An 18,529-nucleotide genomic window follows, 5' to 3' on the forward strand; every position below is an offset into this window, starting at 1 on the left:
GCCGGACTACTTGTCTTTGAGGAATTTACATAAAAAGAAGCTGAAAATGGAGAGGAGGGGAGGAAATACAGAGTCAGGAGAATCAGGAGCACAGCTTGGCAAGGGATGAAGTCATGGCAAGTCTGGGCATCCTGTTGAGTAGACTGACACATGGGAACAAGATTATACAATCAAGACTGCACATAGTCTGACAATATCAAGTGATAAGAATGTGTGTGTGTCTCTCATGAGAAGGTTTTGTGTGTGAATTGTGAACTCAAGCTCAAGCACAAGGGAGGTGTGACAAGACACCATTTCATAGCCAAAAGGTCTAATAGTTTTAATGAACTTTAAGCTAGAGGTGAGTTAGCTATGGAACAGAGTGACCAAGAAAGCTCATGTGACCTTAGAATGTATTTAGAGAAGGCTGGTGTCTAGATGGAGACCTAGAGTTTCACCATTTTCTTCCCTGGTGGACCATATTGACATTATCTGGGCACTTCATCTTAAGAATGATATTGACAGGATAGAATGAACCCAGAGGAGAGAAACCAAAAGCCAAATGTGCATCCCTTGAAGTAACTGGCAATGCTTAGTCTGGAAAATACTAAAAGCTGTCATATCCAAGAGGGATTTGACTCATTCTGCTCAGCCTGGAGTGGCATAACTAGGAGGCATGGGTAGAAGTTGTAGAGAGACAGATTTCTGCTTAATGTTAGGGAGAAATTTCTTCTTAGCAATTATAGCTGTCAAAGCGTAGGATTACCTACTTTAGAGGTACCTCTAAAGTTAGTAAGCCTTCCAGTCATTAGAGTTCTTAGCAACAAGGTTGGATGGCCAGTGCTTGGAGGGGTGGGGTCACTGTAGAGGTGAGTCAGCCTAGATCACCTTAGAGATTCCCCCTCCGAGTTCTGTGATTCTGCTTTAAAGTCACATCTCCTGCATGACTGTGGTTCAGTGGCACCTTGAGTAACAAAAGAGAAAATCAGAATGGAAGACTACATTAGGTGTTGAGAGCCTGAAGATGGCTTCATGGATTCCTAGATTTTGAGCTGAAAGGGCCCTTAAAGGGGCCCCATTCCAGCCCCCTCATTATACTGATGAGGAAACAAGGCAAGAGAGATTAAAGAATTCAGCCTACGTCAAGCCGCCGCTGAGCCATAGAAGTCAACCTTATGAATGGCATCATCTTCGAGCTCTCAGGGGATTCTATATGCATTCCTTCTGACAAGGATTTGAGCTCAGTCTCAGGAGCAGAATCTATTTGCTTTCCAGGAACTGTACTGGCTCCCCGTAGAAGGGCTCCACACCAATATGTTGGCAACTAGGTGATAAATTCTTGGGGTACAGAAACCCACAAAACAAAGAACATTACAAAATGTCCCCCAGTCCTGCTTTTGTAGTCATAGGGACATCATGGAAGAAAAAGATGGGATGAGTGTGCTGAGAATCACACAATCTTAGACAGTCTAAAAAACTAAGCTAATTGTCTGTACTTAAAATCAGTAGCAATCCAAGGATAGGCTTTGGAAGAATTAAACCCTCCCAACATTGGCAGTCTCAAGTGAGAGCAGCAGCATCAAGGAGAGGCATGACCAGGAAGAGACGTGGGCAAATCCTGCATCAAGAGAAAAGACTAATATATTGGTGGAGAAACTTTGTGCCATTTGGGGGTCCCATGTAATGTTTAGAGGCCAAGAGGAAAGCAGTTGATACATTGGACAGACTCTTATGGAAGATAAGACAAAAGTAACACAGGATGAGAAATTACTTTTGGAGAGAGCATTCACCTTGATAAGATCATGAGCCCACTGAATTGTGTGTACCTGTTCTCTCTGTATGTGAAAGGTCTTCACAAAGGCCTTGTGCCATTTCCAAGTCTGGACAACTTGAAGGGATGATAGAACTAGCCTGCAAGTAGTGTTACAGGTGCTGAATTTGAATGGTGCCTTCCTAAGGGTGGTTTGCCTTCTTGTCTATAATAGGTATTTTTCCTTAATCATAGGACCTGGAATAAGAATCTTTTATACAATTGTGTAACTTTACCCATTTACTTTTAAGCGTTGCTTATAAATGGTTTCTTTCTACCTGAAACAAATGATTAAAGTGTCAAAATGTATATGGGCTTTATGAAGACCCTGTATATGTAAGAAGCTCCCAGAGAAAAAATGTTTTATAGAGTAGATATTGTCATTGACTTTGGTAACTGCCTGAACATGACCTTCTGAGTAAATCCAGCCACCAACATAGATGTAAGTACTTGATTGGATCTTGCTAATTTAATTTTAAAGAAAACACATGATAGTAAATCCTACAAACTGAATCTGAAATTCAGGTATAGACCACAGCTCTAGTTGAGTATAAAACTATTTCCTATCATAGTTTGCATTGAAGTATTCCTAAATTTTTCTCAAGACAGATATGGAATTAATGGTAAATGCCTCTTACATCTCTGCTTCCCAGCATGCAGTAAAGAGAGAGTTTCCATCTTGCCCCTTGATTTTGCTGCTGTCTGTGGGCCCAAGCAAGACCTTTGGATTTCATGTGTAACAGGACTTGGGCAATAAAACTTGACATTCTTCTCCGAGGCTTGTATCTGTCCCCACAGCCCTGTGTCATTACCTTCCTGTTAACGACTTTGAAGCCAGAGCCATAAACTGAGCATGTACCCAAGGCGCTCCTGTAAATGGCATCTCGGCTTCACGTAGTCCCTGAATTGAAACCGGTTTGAAGAGGGAGGAAGAGAAAGGAGACGTTCAGGGAGGGGCTCTGATGGAGAAATTGGAGGTTGGGATGCAGAAAGCTTGAAGTTTGCAAATGTTCTTTCTGCTTCTGGGGTGAAGGGTATTCCAATAGGCCTTTTCACATCCACAAGTGGTCCTGTGCTGAAAAGTTGAATGTGGAATTGGGATAGTTGTTGGGGTGCATGTGTGTGTGTGTGTGTGCATGCTATATGTGTGTACACGCACACACACATATGCTGGCAATCACACACCCGTGAGATAATACAAATAATCAGTGAGGGCATAATTAATGATATGGTAGGGAATATTTTTTGATAAATGCCTGGGGAATGAGGTGACAGGCGTGAAATTAGAAAATTCCTTGAGCGACCTAAAATATAAATAGCTTTCGGAACTGAAAAGAGTTTCACAGCTGAAGATTCGATTGTGTGAAGAGGAAAAACTTCTTTTTCTTCTCCCCCTCCCTTCTCCTTTGCAAGTTGTTTGTCCATTCACTGAACAAATACTCTGCAGCCCAGCGCGGCTCATGGGAAGAACGCTCAGGTCGAATCAGTACAGTCTCCTGGCTGTCAGGACGCTGGAATTAATGGTGTTTTGATGACACGAATTTTGAAGGGCGAACAAAGAAGTTGAAGGGCCAGAGACGTGGCTCCTTAGAAGCTCGGGCCTCCTCTCCCCCAGCCTCTCTTGTCTTCCCCGTCATCCGTCTGCCAATCTCCCTGTCCATGGTTAGTTAAAGGCGCTTTTCATCATCCTTTCTTTCCCACAGAGTTTGCCAGATCCGGCCCGGTGCCTGGGTTCCAGGAGGACACGCTGCAGTTGGCCTTCATCGACTTGAGACAAGTAGGTCTTTGTGTTTTTGTTTTTTGTTTTTCTTTTAAGATGTGTGACTGAAGACCATCAGGTCTTAAGGAAAAGGGGAAGGGAAGGGGGGGCTTGGTGTTGCTGATTCAGGCTGGAGACCTAAGGTTTTTTCCCTGTGTTTGAGGCCACCCCTTTTATTTAGCTATCTGGGGTCCTTTGCTATGGTGGAGGTGAATGGCAGGGGTGGAGGGGGAGGCAGAGAGTGGGAGGAGAGACCCAGAAGGGAGAGGGATTCAAGTGACCCCCCAACGCCGGGCCTCATTGTGCTGGAGTTAGCTTCTGCAGACACAGCAGAAAGATAACGCCACAACCCTGCAAGCTGACACTGAGCAGGTGTTGCTAACAGTGAAGGCAGTGATGCAGAGACCGCCTGCCTAGAGAACTTTTGTTTGCAGATAATGCTGGGAGAAACATTTCAGGAGGGTGAAGGGATTTGCATTCTGGGTTGTTGGTTTGGCCTCCTGCCCCCTTACACCTCCCTGGTCTCCAGCAGTTCTCAGCCATGAGTGACAAAGTGACCGTTTAGGGAGGTGGTTAGGCAGCACCCTACCTGCGCTGCCCAGGTCACAAGGTGTCCCTTGGCAGTGGCCGGATGCAGAGCAGATTCTTGTGCATTGCCCAGGCTTGGCAGCCCAATCTAGGGGAAAGGGCAAGTCTGGGGAAATGCTCATTCTGGGCTGAAATGGGCAGGTTGAGAGGCCTGGGCGATCTGGGGTGGGCAGCCAGGGCCGGAGTCGAGGGGAGGGGAGGAATGAACTGGGCTCTGTCATCTCTTAGCCCTGAAGATGGATGGGGTTGGAGAGAAGTGTGAATGAGGTGAGAGTCAATGACGGATGTCCCTCTCCTTATTAAAACAATCATTTTTTTGTCTGTTAAAAAAAAGGGGCTGGCTTTGTTTCTCCTGCCATGATGATGCACTGCCTCTTGTTTTCAGAGCTGACATAGTTTGCATTCTGAAAACTTTGAGATGCCCAGAGTATTTCTTAAAGCTGTAGGACCCCTTGTATCGATGATCTCCTCACCACTGGGACTCGGTTCATGTCAGAATAGCTTTGAACCCATAATGGATGGCCCAAGCCACCCCTGAGTCCTCATGGATGGGTGGTGTCATCTGTCATCTGATGACACTTCTGGAAAGTGCTGTTGGGCGGGAATCAGAAAATCATGGTTCTATAGACCCACCAAGGGTTGAGAATTCAAGCCGCATCCTAGAGACGTGTGTCAACTTCATATTTGTTTGCCCGAGGAGGGGCTGTGGGTTCTCTTACACCTGGGGTCTGTTCTCAGCATGGTCCCAAATGGGACTGAGTGTCTATTCCCACAGTCCAGAGCTTCCCACTTATGAGTTTAGTGGTCATGCTGGGGCTTTCAGCTTGTTAACCCCATGATGGTTGTAAGATTGGCAGGTGGGAGTTTTTCCTTAGGGGTTTCTGGAGTAGAGAGTGGAGAGGAATCTTGGTTTTTTCTCCTTCACCTCAACCTCTAAGGCAACTTGAATTTGTTAAAAAGAGGAGAATGTCTATTCTCAGGAATGACACATCACCAGAAGTGTTGTGCTCCTGGGAGGAAGTGTGGTCCCTGGTTTGGTTTGGAATTGGTTTGTGGTCCCTGTGGAAAGCAGTGTGTGTGTACATGAAATGTTGACCCTGGAAGTAAACTGGCAAGGATCTGAGCCAGGTCTGGCCTCCAGGACCAGCAACCCTTCTCAGCAACCCTTGAGGCCTATAAATCCCCATTGTCTTTATTCCTGCTCTTTCTACCTCTCCTTTTGGAAAATGGATTTTGGAGGGAAGAGAAAACAAAATTTTAGATCACTTTGGCCACTGAGTGATGGTACGTTTGAATTTTGACCTTTCCTTCGAAATCTCTTCTTATGTCACTGTGGAAATGATTCCAAGAGCTCATCTTTCCTAACTTGTTATCACAGGGAGAACACTGGGTGAAGAGAGGCAGGAGGGTGGGATTGGGGAATGACCATCTAGGCTGCCCCTCAAGTTCAGCAGGTCCTGGACAAATAGAGGTCTTGGAGGGGTTGAGGGGAAGCTTCCAGCACTCCCTGAGCTAGAAATGTCTGGCCATTCCAAGGCCAAACCATACTGATTTTGCATGAAGGTGCCTTAAAAGTTCCTATATCGGGGCAGCTAGGTGGCGCAGTGAGTAGAGCGTTGGCCCTGGAGTCAGGAGGACCTGAGTTCAAATCCAGCCTCAGACACTTGACACATGTACTAGCTGTGTGACCTTGGGCAAGTCACTTAACCCCAATTGCCCTGCCCAAAAAACAAACAATCAAACAAACAAACAAAGTGCCTATATCTTGTGAACTCCAGAATGTTACACAGAGAATGACCCTGCTAAAGTTCAGAGAGATATTTGTCTGAGTTTCAGTTAGCTGTCCTAGCCTTCAATGATGTGACTCCAGTAATGGGTCCAGAGGGCATGATGGGTACCCATTAGATGCCACTGGAGAGGCTCCCAAACCTCCTCCCAGAGGTTCAAGCTCTGTGAAGGCTCTGTGCTCTCCCTTCTATTTTCAGCTTCTGCCTTCTTCTTGAGGAGGGCAGTGAGACAGAGTTTAAAGGTTAAATTATTTCTGCCAGGGCATTTTTCTGGATGTTAATTGAACGTTTGCAACATGGATTGATAGCTCGAGCAACAAATCCCATCTATGGTATCCATGTCTTCATCTTTACACATGGCTTAGGTTGGTTATCGTAGGGTGGGGATACATCTTCATACACATGCACACACACACAAACACAAGGATCTATATCATTGTGGCTAAGTTCATGCTTGGGCTAATGTTAAATCTTGAGGAGGACTAGCATAGAGGGCTTACTGATCTAGTACTCCATTCACCTTTGAATCACCAATGATTTATATTCTTCCAGGACTGAGTATTAGGTAAGCCTGTATTTGACTTTAAATTATAACAGACCAGTTCAACCCCCTTGGGCCTCAGTTTCCTCATCCGTAAAAATGAGGAGACTGGACTAGATGGCCTCTGAGGTCCCTTCCAGCTCTGCCCAGCTGTTTCAGGCTTTCCAGCAAGTATTTATTCTATACATCTTGTCTTCCTAGAACTGTCTATAACATGATCCCTGCTCATGAGGAACTTACATCCTCATTGGGAAGTCTGGAGTTACCCACATGAAGCAGTTGGAGACTAACAGCCTTTGTTCAAAGGCCAAACTGTATAGGGCAGTCATTTAGTGGTCAGGAAGGTCAGTGAGGCCAGAGGAGTTACAAAGGTCATCCTGAAGGAAATGGGCCTTGGGCCTTCAGTGGGTGAGAAGTGGATAGACAGAGAAGAGGAAAAATGATATTGTAGGTGGGAGAGGAAACCATATTTAAAATTTTTGGGGGAATGACTGGGAAAGAGAATAATTGTCATTATGGAGGATGGCATTTCTCCCAAAAGTCTAAGCTAACTTCTTTAAACTCCAGGCTAACACTTCTCTCTTGTCTTCTTTTTCTTCCTTCTTTCTTCCCCCTCTTCTCCTTCCTCTTCTTCATCTCACACTGTTTATGAATGCTAGCCCACCCCCATGCATTCTGGGCACCTCCAGCCACAGCTGTGTGAGACATAAAACATGAGGCCTCCTCCTTGGAGAGAGAGGCCTCGGTTTTTCCCTGGGCCCTTTAAAGAGTTGCCGTCCCTTCAGAATGGCTTCCTCTTCAGGGAGATGAGGCTGTTTTCTCTTCCTTGTGCCCAATGGTTGTTTACTTCCTACACACTTAACTTTCTTTCGAAGTTGAATGGACCGGATTATACAACCAGTAAAAAAGGCCGTTGCATCAGATCTCTTGAATGGGGCTCTTGGGCAGCAGCTTTTGTACAGCAAAATCATCCCGAGATATAGAGGGCTTTTTTTAGCTTAAGCTGCTGACATTCCCTCTAGACCAGTTAGTCCCCAATTTGTACACCTACAGCCTGAAGTAAACACCGTGCATTTCCATCGCAAAGGCACACCTGCCTTATAAACAAGAAGCTTGAATCTGTAACTTGGGAGAAACAATCTTTAACCCTCTTTACCTCCTTTGAAAAGGAACTGGAATTTTAGATCATTGATAGCCTCAGGAGCTGAGCTACTTACCATGGCTCAGCCAAGAAATCTGTATACAGCTAAAAGAAACATAGAGCATTCAATCTGTGCTTCCTCTAAGATGTACCACGTTCCCCTCAGTGCCTCCACCCCCAAAGCTAGTAAAGGTCACTGGATAAGAGGAAATTTGAGGCTGGGAACACTCCTGTCTGCTTAACTGCCAATTTGCTCATATGGAAAAATCTTACTTTTATTTAATAATCATTTAATTTCATTTTACCCTCAGTGGAAAAACCACTTCCAGTAAAAAGCTGGACTTGCCAGATACAGTATACATCCAAACTAGTATTTATAGTCACTGGTGACGGCTTCCTTTTTGAATCCTTCTCTACCAAGCGACCTCATCCTTTGGGGCTCTCTCTTCTCTTGGACCAGCTGCTCATTCACTCTGCTGGAGCCACCCCTATGTCTGGGCCTTTCTGGTTCCCACCATAAAGAGCTCATTGAGAAGGTGGAGGTGGGAAGCAATGGAGGGTGACAACCTGAGGTGTGAGTTAGCTAGGTTTCTCACTCAGAAAGCAAAAATGATCTCTGTGCATGCAATGAATTGTCCTGGGTGGGGATGGTGTGAACCAACAATGTTCTCTTTAGCTAACTCCTAGGGTGCTCTTTCTGTACTTTGAGGTTTTGTGAGCAATAGCCAATGGAAGGAGAAAACGGCCTTTGGCCACTGTAACCATTTTGGGAATGGTCTTGGGACTTGCATAACTGTCAGGATCTGTTCCTGATGGGCCAGCAAAAAGAGGCAGTTGGAGGCCATTCTGAAGCCATGCTTTTTTAAAAAGAGTTCAGTGGTCTTGGGATGCCCATTAACAGAGCTGGGAAGGGAGAGGAGGCTCTTGCTGGGTCCCACATGGGCCTGGTCTCCATGAATAGTGAGGCAATGGGGCTTTTCAAGCCTCAGATGCCAGAAAGGTCCTACTGTGGGGACCTGCAGGAGTTCTCAGGAGATGGCCTGGAATTGGGAGTCAGGAGACCTAGAGCCTATTCCTGGCCCTGGTGCTGATATCCTACATGACCTTGAATAAAGGACCCTGTGACTTGCTTTTCCTAGCTTGACTGTTGGGCCCCGGGGCCCCTGTCTTCTCCCAGGGATAGGGTGAAAAGTTGAGAGCAACAGCCTGTGTGAACTAAAAAGGCAAGTGTATGTTCTTTACGTTATCTCTTTATGTGCTGGGTAGCCCAGGCGCTGTGAATCCAGAGATCCCTGCTTCCTCTTCCAAGCTTTGTGGCCAGACTTGCCTGATACCCCAACTAGTACACCTTTTCCTGAATCCCTTGGTGCAGCGTCTAGGTGCCACCCCATCAGCTCTGGACACATGACCACAGTCCAGCACCATGGTGCTTTGACTTTGCTTCCATTTAATGGATGGGGAAATGATCAGATTTCACCCATATCAGATGGCCTCAGGCCAGTAGACATTTATGGTAGCATGGAATGGTATAGAGAGGACTGGACATGGAGTCAAACAGGCATGAATTCCTAGGCCTCCTGAATCCTGGGCTAACATGTCACCTCTGTGCTTTCTACTGGACAAGGGGGCATGCATCCTCACCATCATGGATAACATCAGCAGAGCAGAGCCTCCCTCGAGGGCATGCCTACCAATGGTTGGTTTCCCACAGGGTCTAGTCTAGATTGTTTTGCTTGGTGGTCACCTCATCTCCAATCCCACGGATTCCTTTATCATCTCTCAGTCCTCCTTCCCCAGCTTGAACCCCTTTGTTCATCTCCAGTCTGTCATCTCCACCTGCAATGAATGGCCACTGCCCATGTCCACAACTGTGGAGGGATTGGCTTTCCCCAGAACCTTCCTCTTTGCCTGACTCCCCTATACCTGTTGAGAGCAGTCCTGTCCTCCCCAGCCCTCAGGCTCACAGTCCTCAGCTGCCCCCTCTCACCCTCCCACAGCCGGTCTACCCCCAAGTCCTCCCTTCACAAACTCTCTCCCACCCCCTGGACTCAGCCCTTCTTCATGCCCTAAGCATTGAGCCTTGCAATGGCCTATTGGTGGGGCTCCCTATTTCAAGTTTTTCCCTGCTCTAGTCCATCCTGCATTGGGCTATCAAAGCAAGCTCCCTAAGGCAGAAGTCTCACCCATTCCCCTAGAAAATCTTTTCTTTTTTAAAGTGGTTTCCTTTTGCCTATAGGATCAAATTCAAAATCTTCTGTTTGGTGTTCAAAGTCCTTTATCATCTGGTCCCTTCCTACCTTTCTGGCCTTTAGCGGCTCAGTATGGAGAGCACTGGGCCTGGAGTAAGAAAGACCAGAGTTCATATCTAGCCTCAGACACTTTTAGCTGGGTGACCCTGGGCATTTCATTTCGCCTGTCCGCCTCAGTTTCCTCAGCTATAAAGTGGGGATAATCACAGCACTTAGTTCCCAGGCTGTTGTCCCATCAGATGAGATCTTGTTTGTAAAGCCCTTAGCACAGTGCCTGGCCTGTGGTCAAGGAGCCGCTCTGTAAATGCTTTCTATCATCACCATCATCATCACCACCACTGTATGCAGGCTGCCCTCCAGTGACACTGGCCTCTGCGATGGCACAAGGACTTGCCATCCCCTGACTCTGTGCATTTCCCCTGCTGTCTGCCATGCTTGGACATCTTTCTCTCCTCCCCTCCCTTCAGGACTCAGCCAAAGCCTTTCCCAATCCTCTTCAATGGTAGGGCCTTCCCTCCGACATCATCTCCAGGTTGGCCACTGAATAGCGTGTTTGTACGTGATGTCTGCACATTGAGGACAGGTTCTGGTTTGGGCCTTCGTCAATGCTTAACACAGTGACTGGCACATTGGTGGTCACTAAATTAATGCTTCTTAACCTGATACGTGAACTCCTAGAATGAGGCGGTATGTGACTCAATGCTTTGCACAGTGCATACGGAGAGTGCTTCATGTGGAGGCTGAGACCCAAGTTCAAAGCCTGACTCGGTACTCCCTCCCTTTGTAACCATGAACAAGACATCTCACCAGTCTCACCTTTAGTTTGCTTGCGTGCAGAATGAGGGGTCAGCCTACAGGGCCTCTAACCAGTTTCTAGCTCTGAGGCTGTGCTCTGGAAAGGTAAGAAGCATCATGGGAGTTTCAAGGACAGTCATTCCTGTGGCATAGAGATACCTGTTGTTACAATGAAGAGTCTTGAAGCCTGAGGTGCCAGAGCCCCGTGGCAAGTGCGTCACATGTGTGGTCAGAGGGCCGCCTACAGACCCCGGCTCTGCTCTTTGCTGCTGACGTGATTCAAAGCAAGTCCCTTCCTTCATCTTGGCCTCCCCTTCCTCACCTGTAAAATAGCAGGACTCGGCAGTCTCCAGGGTCCCTTCCAGTTAGAAATTACATGTTCCTTCCTATGGAAAGTACAGCCATCCCTCTTAAGGATTCTGGTAACCTGTGTTTTCACAGCAGCTAGTGGGCCCAGGTGGGACCTTGGGCTTGGCTGGCATGGTTTTCAGCCTGAAAAAGGTTTATGAACCACTGCTCCAATCCAGAGGCAGTCTCTGGAGAGTGTGTTAAATCTGGGGGAGTACGCATCTGTGCTGATAATGCAGTAATGTACCCCTTCCTTAAAGATGTACAGAGCACTGGCTCAGCAAAGAGCAGGGGAGCCCAAACACATTCCTTTTGCCCACAGTTCAAGTAGAACATCTTCCCCTTTTTCTAACCATCCTTCTTGGGGACCCAGAGAGGCAACCAAGCGGATGACATGTCAGCCACGGGGATGGGGGCCAGCATTCTCAGTGAGGTTAGGCCACTTCCCTCTGCCAAATGAAAGCACTGATCACATACCCCCTGTGCCAAGGGTACAGACTACAGGGGCGCCAGGCCCGGAGCAGCCCTGGGATGGCAAGGGAATGGCAGCACTGGCAGCATTTGTGAATGTGAAAGCCGCCTTGTCATACCTCTGCCATGCGGTAAGATACAGAGAACCCTTCTGGTAGAGCTGGTAGCAGGCCCTCAGCACTTGGCACTCATGGGGGTGCCCACCCACATTTCACCGTGCTCCACACCTGGCCAGAGAACGTCAGGCCTCCAGCTGGTACCTTCTTTTTGTCCTCTCCTCTCGTAACTTCTGATAGGGAAGGTGACCAGGAAGAGGGTGGTTTTCATATCCCTGGGGTACCAGCCTCTGACACCACGTCATTTATTTCTGTGTCATTCTTCTTTTCCTGAGTGTACTATCTGATGAAAAATGAGAGGAGATGATGGTGAGTGGTAAAGTGAAGAGGCGCCCTCGAGGGATCCAGGAGCTCATGGCCCCCTGAGGGAGAGGACCCAGGAGTTGTGTGCTGTGGCAAAAAGAAGACAGGGTCTGGCAGCTGAAGACCTGAGGTGAGGTCCTGTTGTCTGGCTGAACACAGCCCTCAGGACTGCCCTGCGAGCTTCTCTTGGGTCATCCAGAAGATGGGGTGCACAATCCGTGCATTCTCAGAGGGCTTTTGCGCCCAACATAAAGTGCTCTGTATATATTCATTGTGACTTTTACAACTCTGACAGTGTGATGCTGTCTGACCACAGTGAGGAGAATCAGATGCAATGGAGAGATGATACAGAGACACATTCAGGCCTAACATTAGAAAGAAACTTAGTGACCATTCCAAGTGCCCAAAGGGCTAGGGCAGCCTCACTGACCATTTCAACTGTCCCAAAGGGGTGTGGGTGGCCTCATTGACCATTCCAACTGTCCCAAAGGGTCAAGGGCTGCCTCACTGATCGTTCCAACTGTCCCAGAGGGGCGTGGGTGGCCTCATTGACCATTCCAACTGTTCCAAAGGACCAGGGGCGGCCTCATGGACCATTCCAACTGTCCCAAAGAGTCAAGGGCTGCCTCGCTGACCATTCCAGCTGCCTAAAGGGGCAGGGGCTGCCTCACTGACCATTCCAACTGTCCTGAAGGGGCGTGGGTGGCCTCATTGACCATTCCAACTGTCCCAAAGGGGCATGGGTGTCCTCACTGACCATTCCGACTGTCCCAAAGGGGCAAGGGCTGCCTCACTGACCATTCTGACTGTCCCAAAGGGGCAGGGGTGGCCTCATTTGACAAGGGATTTCCCCTCATTGGGAACATCAAGCAAAGTGGGGTGACCCATTTTTTGAGAACGTGATAAAGCTTACTCTTGTTCTGCCGTGGGTTAGAGATGGCTTATGAAGCCCCTTCCTGCTCTATGGTGATGATTTTTAAAAAACCAAACAAACAGGATCCCTCCTGATTTGGGTTTGATTTGCATGATATCTCAGAGTAACTCAGAAGTGGATGGAGTGAAGCCCAGCCCCTGGTTGACTTTTAGAGCTCAGATTTAAATCAAGACATGTCCTCAGCAGCTCTTGAGGCCTGCATCCCCTCTGGCTTTCAGTAAGAAGGCTTCCACAGAGCAGAGCATCAAGAAAGATGTCCATAAACGTGCTGGTGATGCCAGGTGGGAAAGACAATGGCCTGGGGCTTTGTTCCTCCCAGAAATCAGATCTGGGCTTGGGGAGGAGCTTTATGCAAGTCAGAAGGGATTCCCTCTCACCAGGCATTCTTGTCACCTTAGTAGAAGCTGGCTTTGGAGACTTCCCCAGATTTCTCCATCCTTAGTTATCTCAGGACTCTTGAGTAAGCAATTGCTTCTATGCTGGGAACACGATAGTGGAATTTATTGCCGCTGGAGTTCACCTAAAATTAGACCCTTATAATTGTCCATCATCTGAATTCCAGAACTGACGTCTAGTGCCAGAGCAAGCCCTGCTTCTGGACAGGGTGCTCAGAGCCTCTGTGGTCTGGGGTCCTCTGAGGTGGAGAGGCACCCCGAAGGAGATGGCTCTCACCACAGATACAAATAGAAATATCCTTATTCTATGTGTCTGCTTGGGGATTTTCTTTGTGTCCTCACATATTTCTCTTAATGTGGTCTGTCTGAGGCCAAGCCATGAGGCAGCCTTGGACTCCAGTCGCAGTCCTGTCACCTTGAGGTGGGACCTCAGGCAAGTCATGGAACCACTCTATGCCTCAGATCTCTCATCCCTGAAATGGGAATGATGATAGTCCCTGCCTCACAGGGACTGTGAGGATAGAATGAGATGTTATTTGTATGCTCTTTTCCAGCCTTAACGTGCTGTGTCAATGCTAGCTATATGTCTTGGTTGATACCTCAGACTCCACCACATTTCAAATTAAACTAATCGTCCACCCGACGATGATGAACTACCTACCAACGCTGCCTCCTAGCCTTCCTTCCTTTTTCATGGCTCGAACCCTTGGCCCACTCTGTGCCTCATGCCAGAAACAGACCGTGCTCACTTCCCATTCCCCAGCCAACCTGCTGAGATGACGCTTTTACTTCAAGTGCCTTCCCTGGTGTAACTTTGTCCATTTTTCCCATCAGCCAAATGTTTTCGCACCCACTTCAGATTTCTCACAGGCCTTTACCTTGACTTCTTTTTCACCCTCATGCCCTCTGGCTTATGCCACATCGATTAGTATACGTGGTTTTCCTCTCTCTGAGACTGTACATGCCTTGAGGGCAAGGTCTTCATCTTATTTCATCATTCTCTTCCTAGCATCTGCCACAGGAGCAACTTGCTGTAGGCCCTTAGTAAATTGAAAAAATGGAATCTTTGACTCACCCTTCCTCATGTGCCACCCCCCCCCCACCAAGGAATAAGCTGCCACTTTTGCATGGATTCCATTTCTGTGACCTTTCTTCTACAGAATTTGCTTCTGAAACGCCTCATTTCCTCTGCTGTTACCCTTGGTCAGCCCCTCGTTACTGCTCAACTACTTACCACAGTCAACTGGTCTCTGTCTCCAGCCTCTCCTCATTCTAATCCACCAGTCCCATCACTGCCAGATGAAGCTTCTTAAATAGAGTTTTGATCATGTCACCCCCACCCCCCACCTCAAAGACCTCCATGGGCTCACTCTTGAGTACCAAATCAAGTAGAAACTTCTGGCCCGAGAGCTCCTCTACACTTGGCCCATTTGCAGCCTCCCCCCGTCCCCTGCCCTGTCCTACTTAATGTACTCTCCACCCCAGCTAAAGTCATTACTGGCCCTCCCTGAACACTTCCTAGAATGTCCTTCCTTTGTTCATCCTACCAACCTCCATCTTGGATATCCTCTGCATACCGCCACCACCCATCTTCTATCCATCCTTAGCACACAACTGAAAACAAAAGAGATGCCCATCGATTGGAGAATTACTAACCTAGTTGTGCCTCATGAATATAATGGACTGAAGCTGGCCCCTTTATCTTAGCTAGGTGGCTCAATGGATAGGGCACTGGGTCATCAGCCAGGAAGACCAGACTGAAAATCCAGCCTCAGATGCTTACCTAGCTGTGTGACAAGTATGATGGAGACCAAGAAACCTGGAAACCCTTACTTGACCTGAAGCAGAGTGAAGGAAGCAGGACCAAAAGAACAAGATACACAGTGACTACAGTCACATAATTGGAAAGAATGAAAAAAAAACTGAGCAAAACTGTCTAATAATGACTGAAGAAGAAACAAAACAAAAAAGACAAAGGCATTCCTTCTCTTTTTTGCAAAGATGGGGACCGTGGAAGTGGGGCATCGCATGTACTGTGAAAATTATGTGTTGATTCTTTGTGGGTTTTGTTTTTTATTCTTTATTACAAGGAATAATTCACTGAGTTATGGGTAGGGATGTACTCAGAAATGAAGATATTATATAAACAAATTCAATTTTTAAAGAAATTCTACTTATTCTTAAAGGTTCTGCTCAAATGTTATCAGCTTTATGAAGCTTCCTCTGATTGTGTCTAGCTAGTAGTAATCTTTTTGTTCCTCCTCTTCTTGTTCTTCCACTCTTTCTTCCATTTGGTAGTTAATTATTTACATTATATTCCCTATCAATTGTTAGCTCCTCAAGGACAGAGATCTTGTATTTATCTCATATGAGATAAATGTAATAGGTGTTCTTTACGTATTTGTTGGTTGATTGAATCAATGAATGAATGATGTCAAACTATGCCATGGACATAGCGGATACGTTGAAATCTGTTGCCTAAGAACTAGAGAAGGGCTGTTTTCCTCCTAGAATCATTAAGTAAAGACTTCTGCTCTTCCCAGCGAATGGATCTGAACCAGCTAACAGAATTTATACTCTGATTTGTGATAAGTGGAGAGGAAGAAGACTTATTATTTCTGATAAGATTTCTCAACCTTCTCAACAAACAGACCCCTGTTCCTGACCAAGACCTGCCCACTGCCATCTGATCTAACAGCATGCCTATCACCCACCAGTGACCCTCTAGAGACCCTGTCTCCAAACCCAGAGAGTATTAATCCAGCTTTGAGACTCACTCTGGGGAAAAACCTCCCAGGCTGGATGGTGAGTGAGGCAGTCCTCACTTCTCCGCTCCGTCCTTTACCAGCCCTTTTATCCTAGCTAGGTGGTTCAGTGAATAGAGAGCCGGATCATTAGCCAGGAAGACCAGAGTGAAAAATTCAGGCTCAGACACTTATTAGCTCCATGACCCTGGGCAAGTCACGTAATCTCTGTTGGCCTCAGTTTCCTCATCTGTACCTCCCAGGGTGGTTGTGAGGCTCAAATGAGATCATGGTTGTAAAGTACTTAGCACAGGGCCTGGCACATTTCCTTCCCTCTCCCTCCCTCTCTAACCATCTTTCTAGAGAGCCGTGTCAGACCAAGCCACACAGTCACTTGCCATCGACCCTGCCACTGTGCAGTCACAACCCTTCTTTGCTCCCGCTCTCCGCCTCTTGCTCAGTGAGGTAGAATCAAATCAATATTACTCTTGCTCCTGGGCAGGAGGGGCTCTGCCCACCGTCCTTGGTCCCTTCCCTGGCCAGCACTCCCAGACATGTGTTGTATCCACCAGTAGAATAAAAGCTCCCTGAGGGCAAGAACTATCTCATATTTCTATTTTTATCGCCCTTGCCCAACACAATGCCTGACAGAAAACGGATGTTCAAAAATCGTTGGTTAATGGCTAGGGATGGTGTCAGTATAATCTCCAGACTGAGGACTAGTTCCCCTTTCCTGATGACTGAGGGATGGGAACCCACCATTGATTTTCATACAGCTCATCAAAAAGTTTGGTCAGGGTTCGATCAGGGTTAGGTTTCCTTAGAAACTGTTAACTAGCCTATCAGAGAAGGGGCATTGCTGTGGAATGAATGGGGTGTTTCCAGAAGAGGTCTGTGAACAGAAGCAGACTGACCACAAACAGGACAATCCAGGTTAAAATGACCGACTTAGTCATTGCTGTTGGAAAATCGTGTAAGTGACGGATCTGCCTGGAGCGCCTTCAGAGCCTGGCAATGCCTGGGTCAGAGTGGCGGATCCCCAAGCAGTGCTACTGGCTCCAGGCAGTCGCTGGAATTGCAGACCCCATATGTGGGGCAGAAGGGACCACTTATCCCACTTCAATCTTTTCCCAACTGCTGGTGCTTGTTGGGTGGCATCTGGCCAGGAAGAACAATCAGCAAATTTATGAATTCTCCTGTTTACACATCAGCTCTAAAGGTTGAATATTAGCTCAGGTTGTAGTTTGTGCCATGTCCACAGGTGCATCCAATAAAATACTGCTTGAACAGGGCTCTCTAGGGTGAAATGCAAACACACTTGTAAAACACAAATCTAGTTTCCTATATTAATGGTCACTAATGGCCTGGGATTAAGGCAGAATTTGTTAAGCAAACAAATGAACAATTAGCAGAGGATCATTCACAGATTTGCTAAGTGTTATTCCCTGTTGAGTACATTTGCCTGCCAGTTTAAACAAATAAATATGTAAAATTCTCAACTTGTAAAATGTGCATGATTGGGGCGGATTGTTTACACCAGGACTCCTTCAAGTTGTGATCTTGTCCAGTTCCGTGGCAAGGGTGGGGATGATCATGGCCAGAAGAGCTGCGATTTTATAACAATTCGCCATTTGCAAAGCCCTCTTATTGATGTGTTCTTATAAGGTAGGCAGTGCAGGCATCTTCTCAGTTCTGTGGAGGAAGCCAGGGCTCCCAGAGGTCATGTGATCAACCCAGAGTCACAGAGCACGTGGTCAGTCTTTTAGCTCCCACTCCAGGGTTCTGTTACTACATGGTCTTTCCAGGATATTGGAAGCCAGTGTAAATTGGAGTGTCCTCTAATGAAGAGAAAGTATCTTTGGAAAAGTATTCTTTGTATAGTCACACTTTTAAGTTCCCACTTTACTAACAAAATTAAGACGATCTGCTGTGAACTCCCTCTTTTCCTGTACTCTCCATTTTGGTCTTACTTCCTCTTCTTCCTCATTATAATCTCTGAGGAAAAAGTGGTCCTTCTTGTCAAGATCAGCCCCCTCCTCGTGCCCCTGTCCCACACATCCCGCACCGTTGCAGGTCTTCCAGGAACCCAGCCCATTGGTTCCCAGTCTGCCTGGTTTTCCTGTCTCCTGACTCCTTCCCTGCTACCCAGATGTGTGGTCAAGTCTCCCCTCTACCTTGCCCTACTGTGCCATTCAAGGACTATCTTAGAGCTTTTCTCCCTTTTATGGACATGAGAAAAAATGTCTACACCTTTGGCTTTTAATGCCCCTCCTTTCTACCTTCTCTTGACACAGCTCTCTTCAAGTTGCATGGAGTTCTTAACTGCTACTCGATAAGTCCTAATCTGGGAGGTTTTGACGTTGTTGGCCATCTCCTCCTTGAAAGTCTTCCCAGAGGAAACTCATGTACAGCAAAAACATTTCTAGCAGTTCTTTTTAGTGGCGGCAAACAATGGGAAGTTAAAAGGATTCCCGTATTTGGGGAATGGTTGAACAAACAATGGTATATAAATGTTCTGCAATACTATCGTACTGTTGGAAGTACTGAAGAGGATGGCTTCAGAGAAACC

The 18,529-nt window shown here is 46.9% G+C and overlaps 1 protein-coding gene across 1 annotated transcript in view; it reads left to right on the forward strand.

The window, feature by feature from the left end:
• Window positions 1–18,529, forward strand: part of EXOC6B (exocyst complex component 6B) — a 618,488-nt gene that overhangs the window by 456,437 nt on the left and 143,522 nt on the right. The window contains exon 20 of the mRNA XM_036751845.1: window positions 3,493–3,566. Within this exon, the coding sequence (XP_036607740.1) occupies window positions 3,493–3,566 (74 nt within the window). The remainder of the gene's footprint in view (window positions 1–3,492; window positions 3,567–18,529) is intronic.

This window comes from Trichosurus vulpecula, chromosome 3 (genome assembly GCF_011100635.1).
Source record: "Trichosurus vulpecula isolate mTriVul1 chromosome 3, mTriVul1.pri, whole genome shotgun sequence".
In the NCBI taxonomy this organism is placed as follows: domain Eukaryota; kingdom Metazoa; phylum Chordata; class Mammalia; order Diprotodontia; family Phalangeridae; genus Trichosurus; species Trichosurus vulpecula.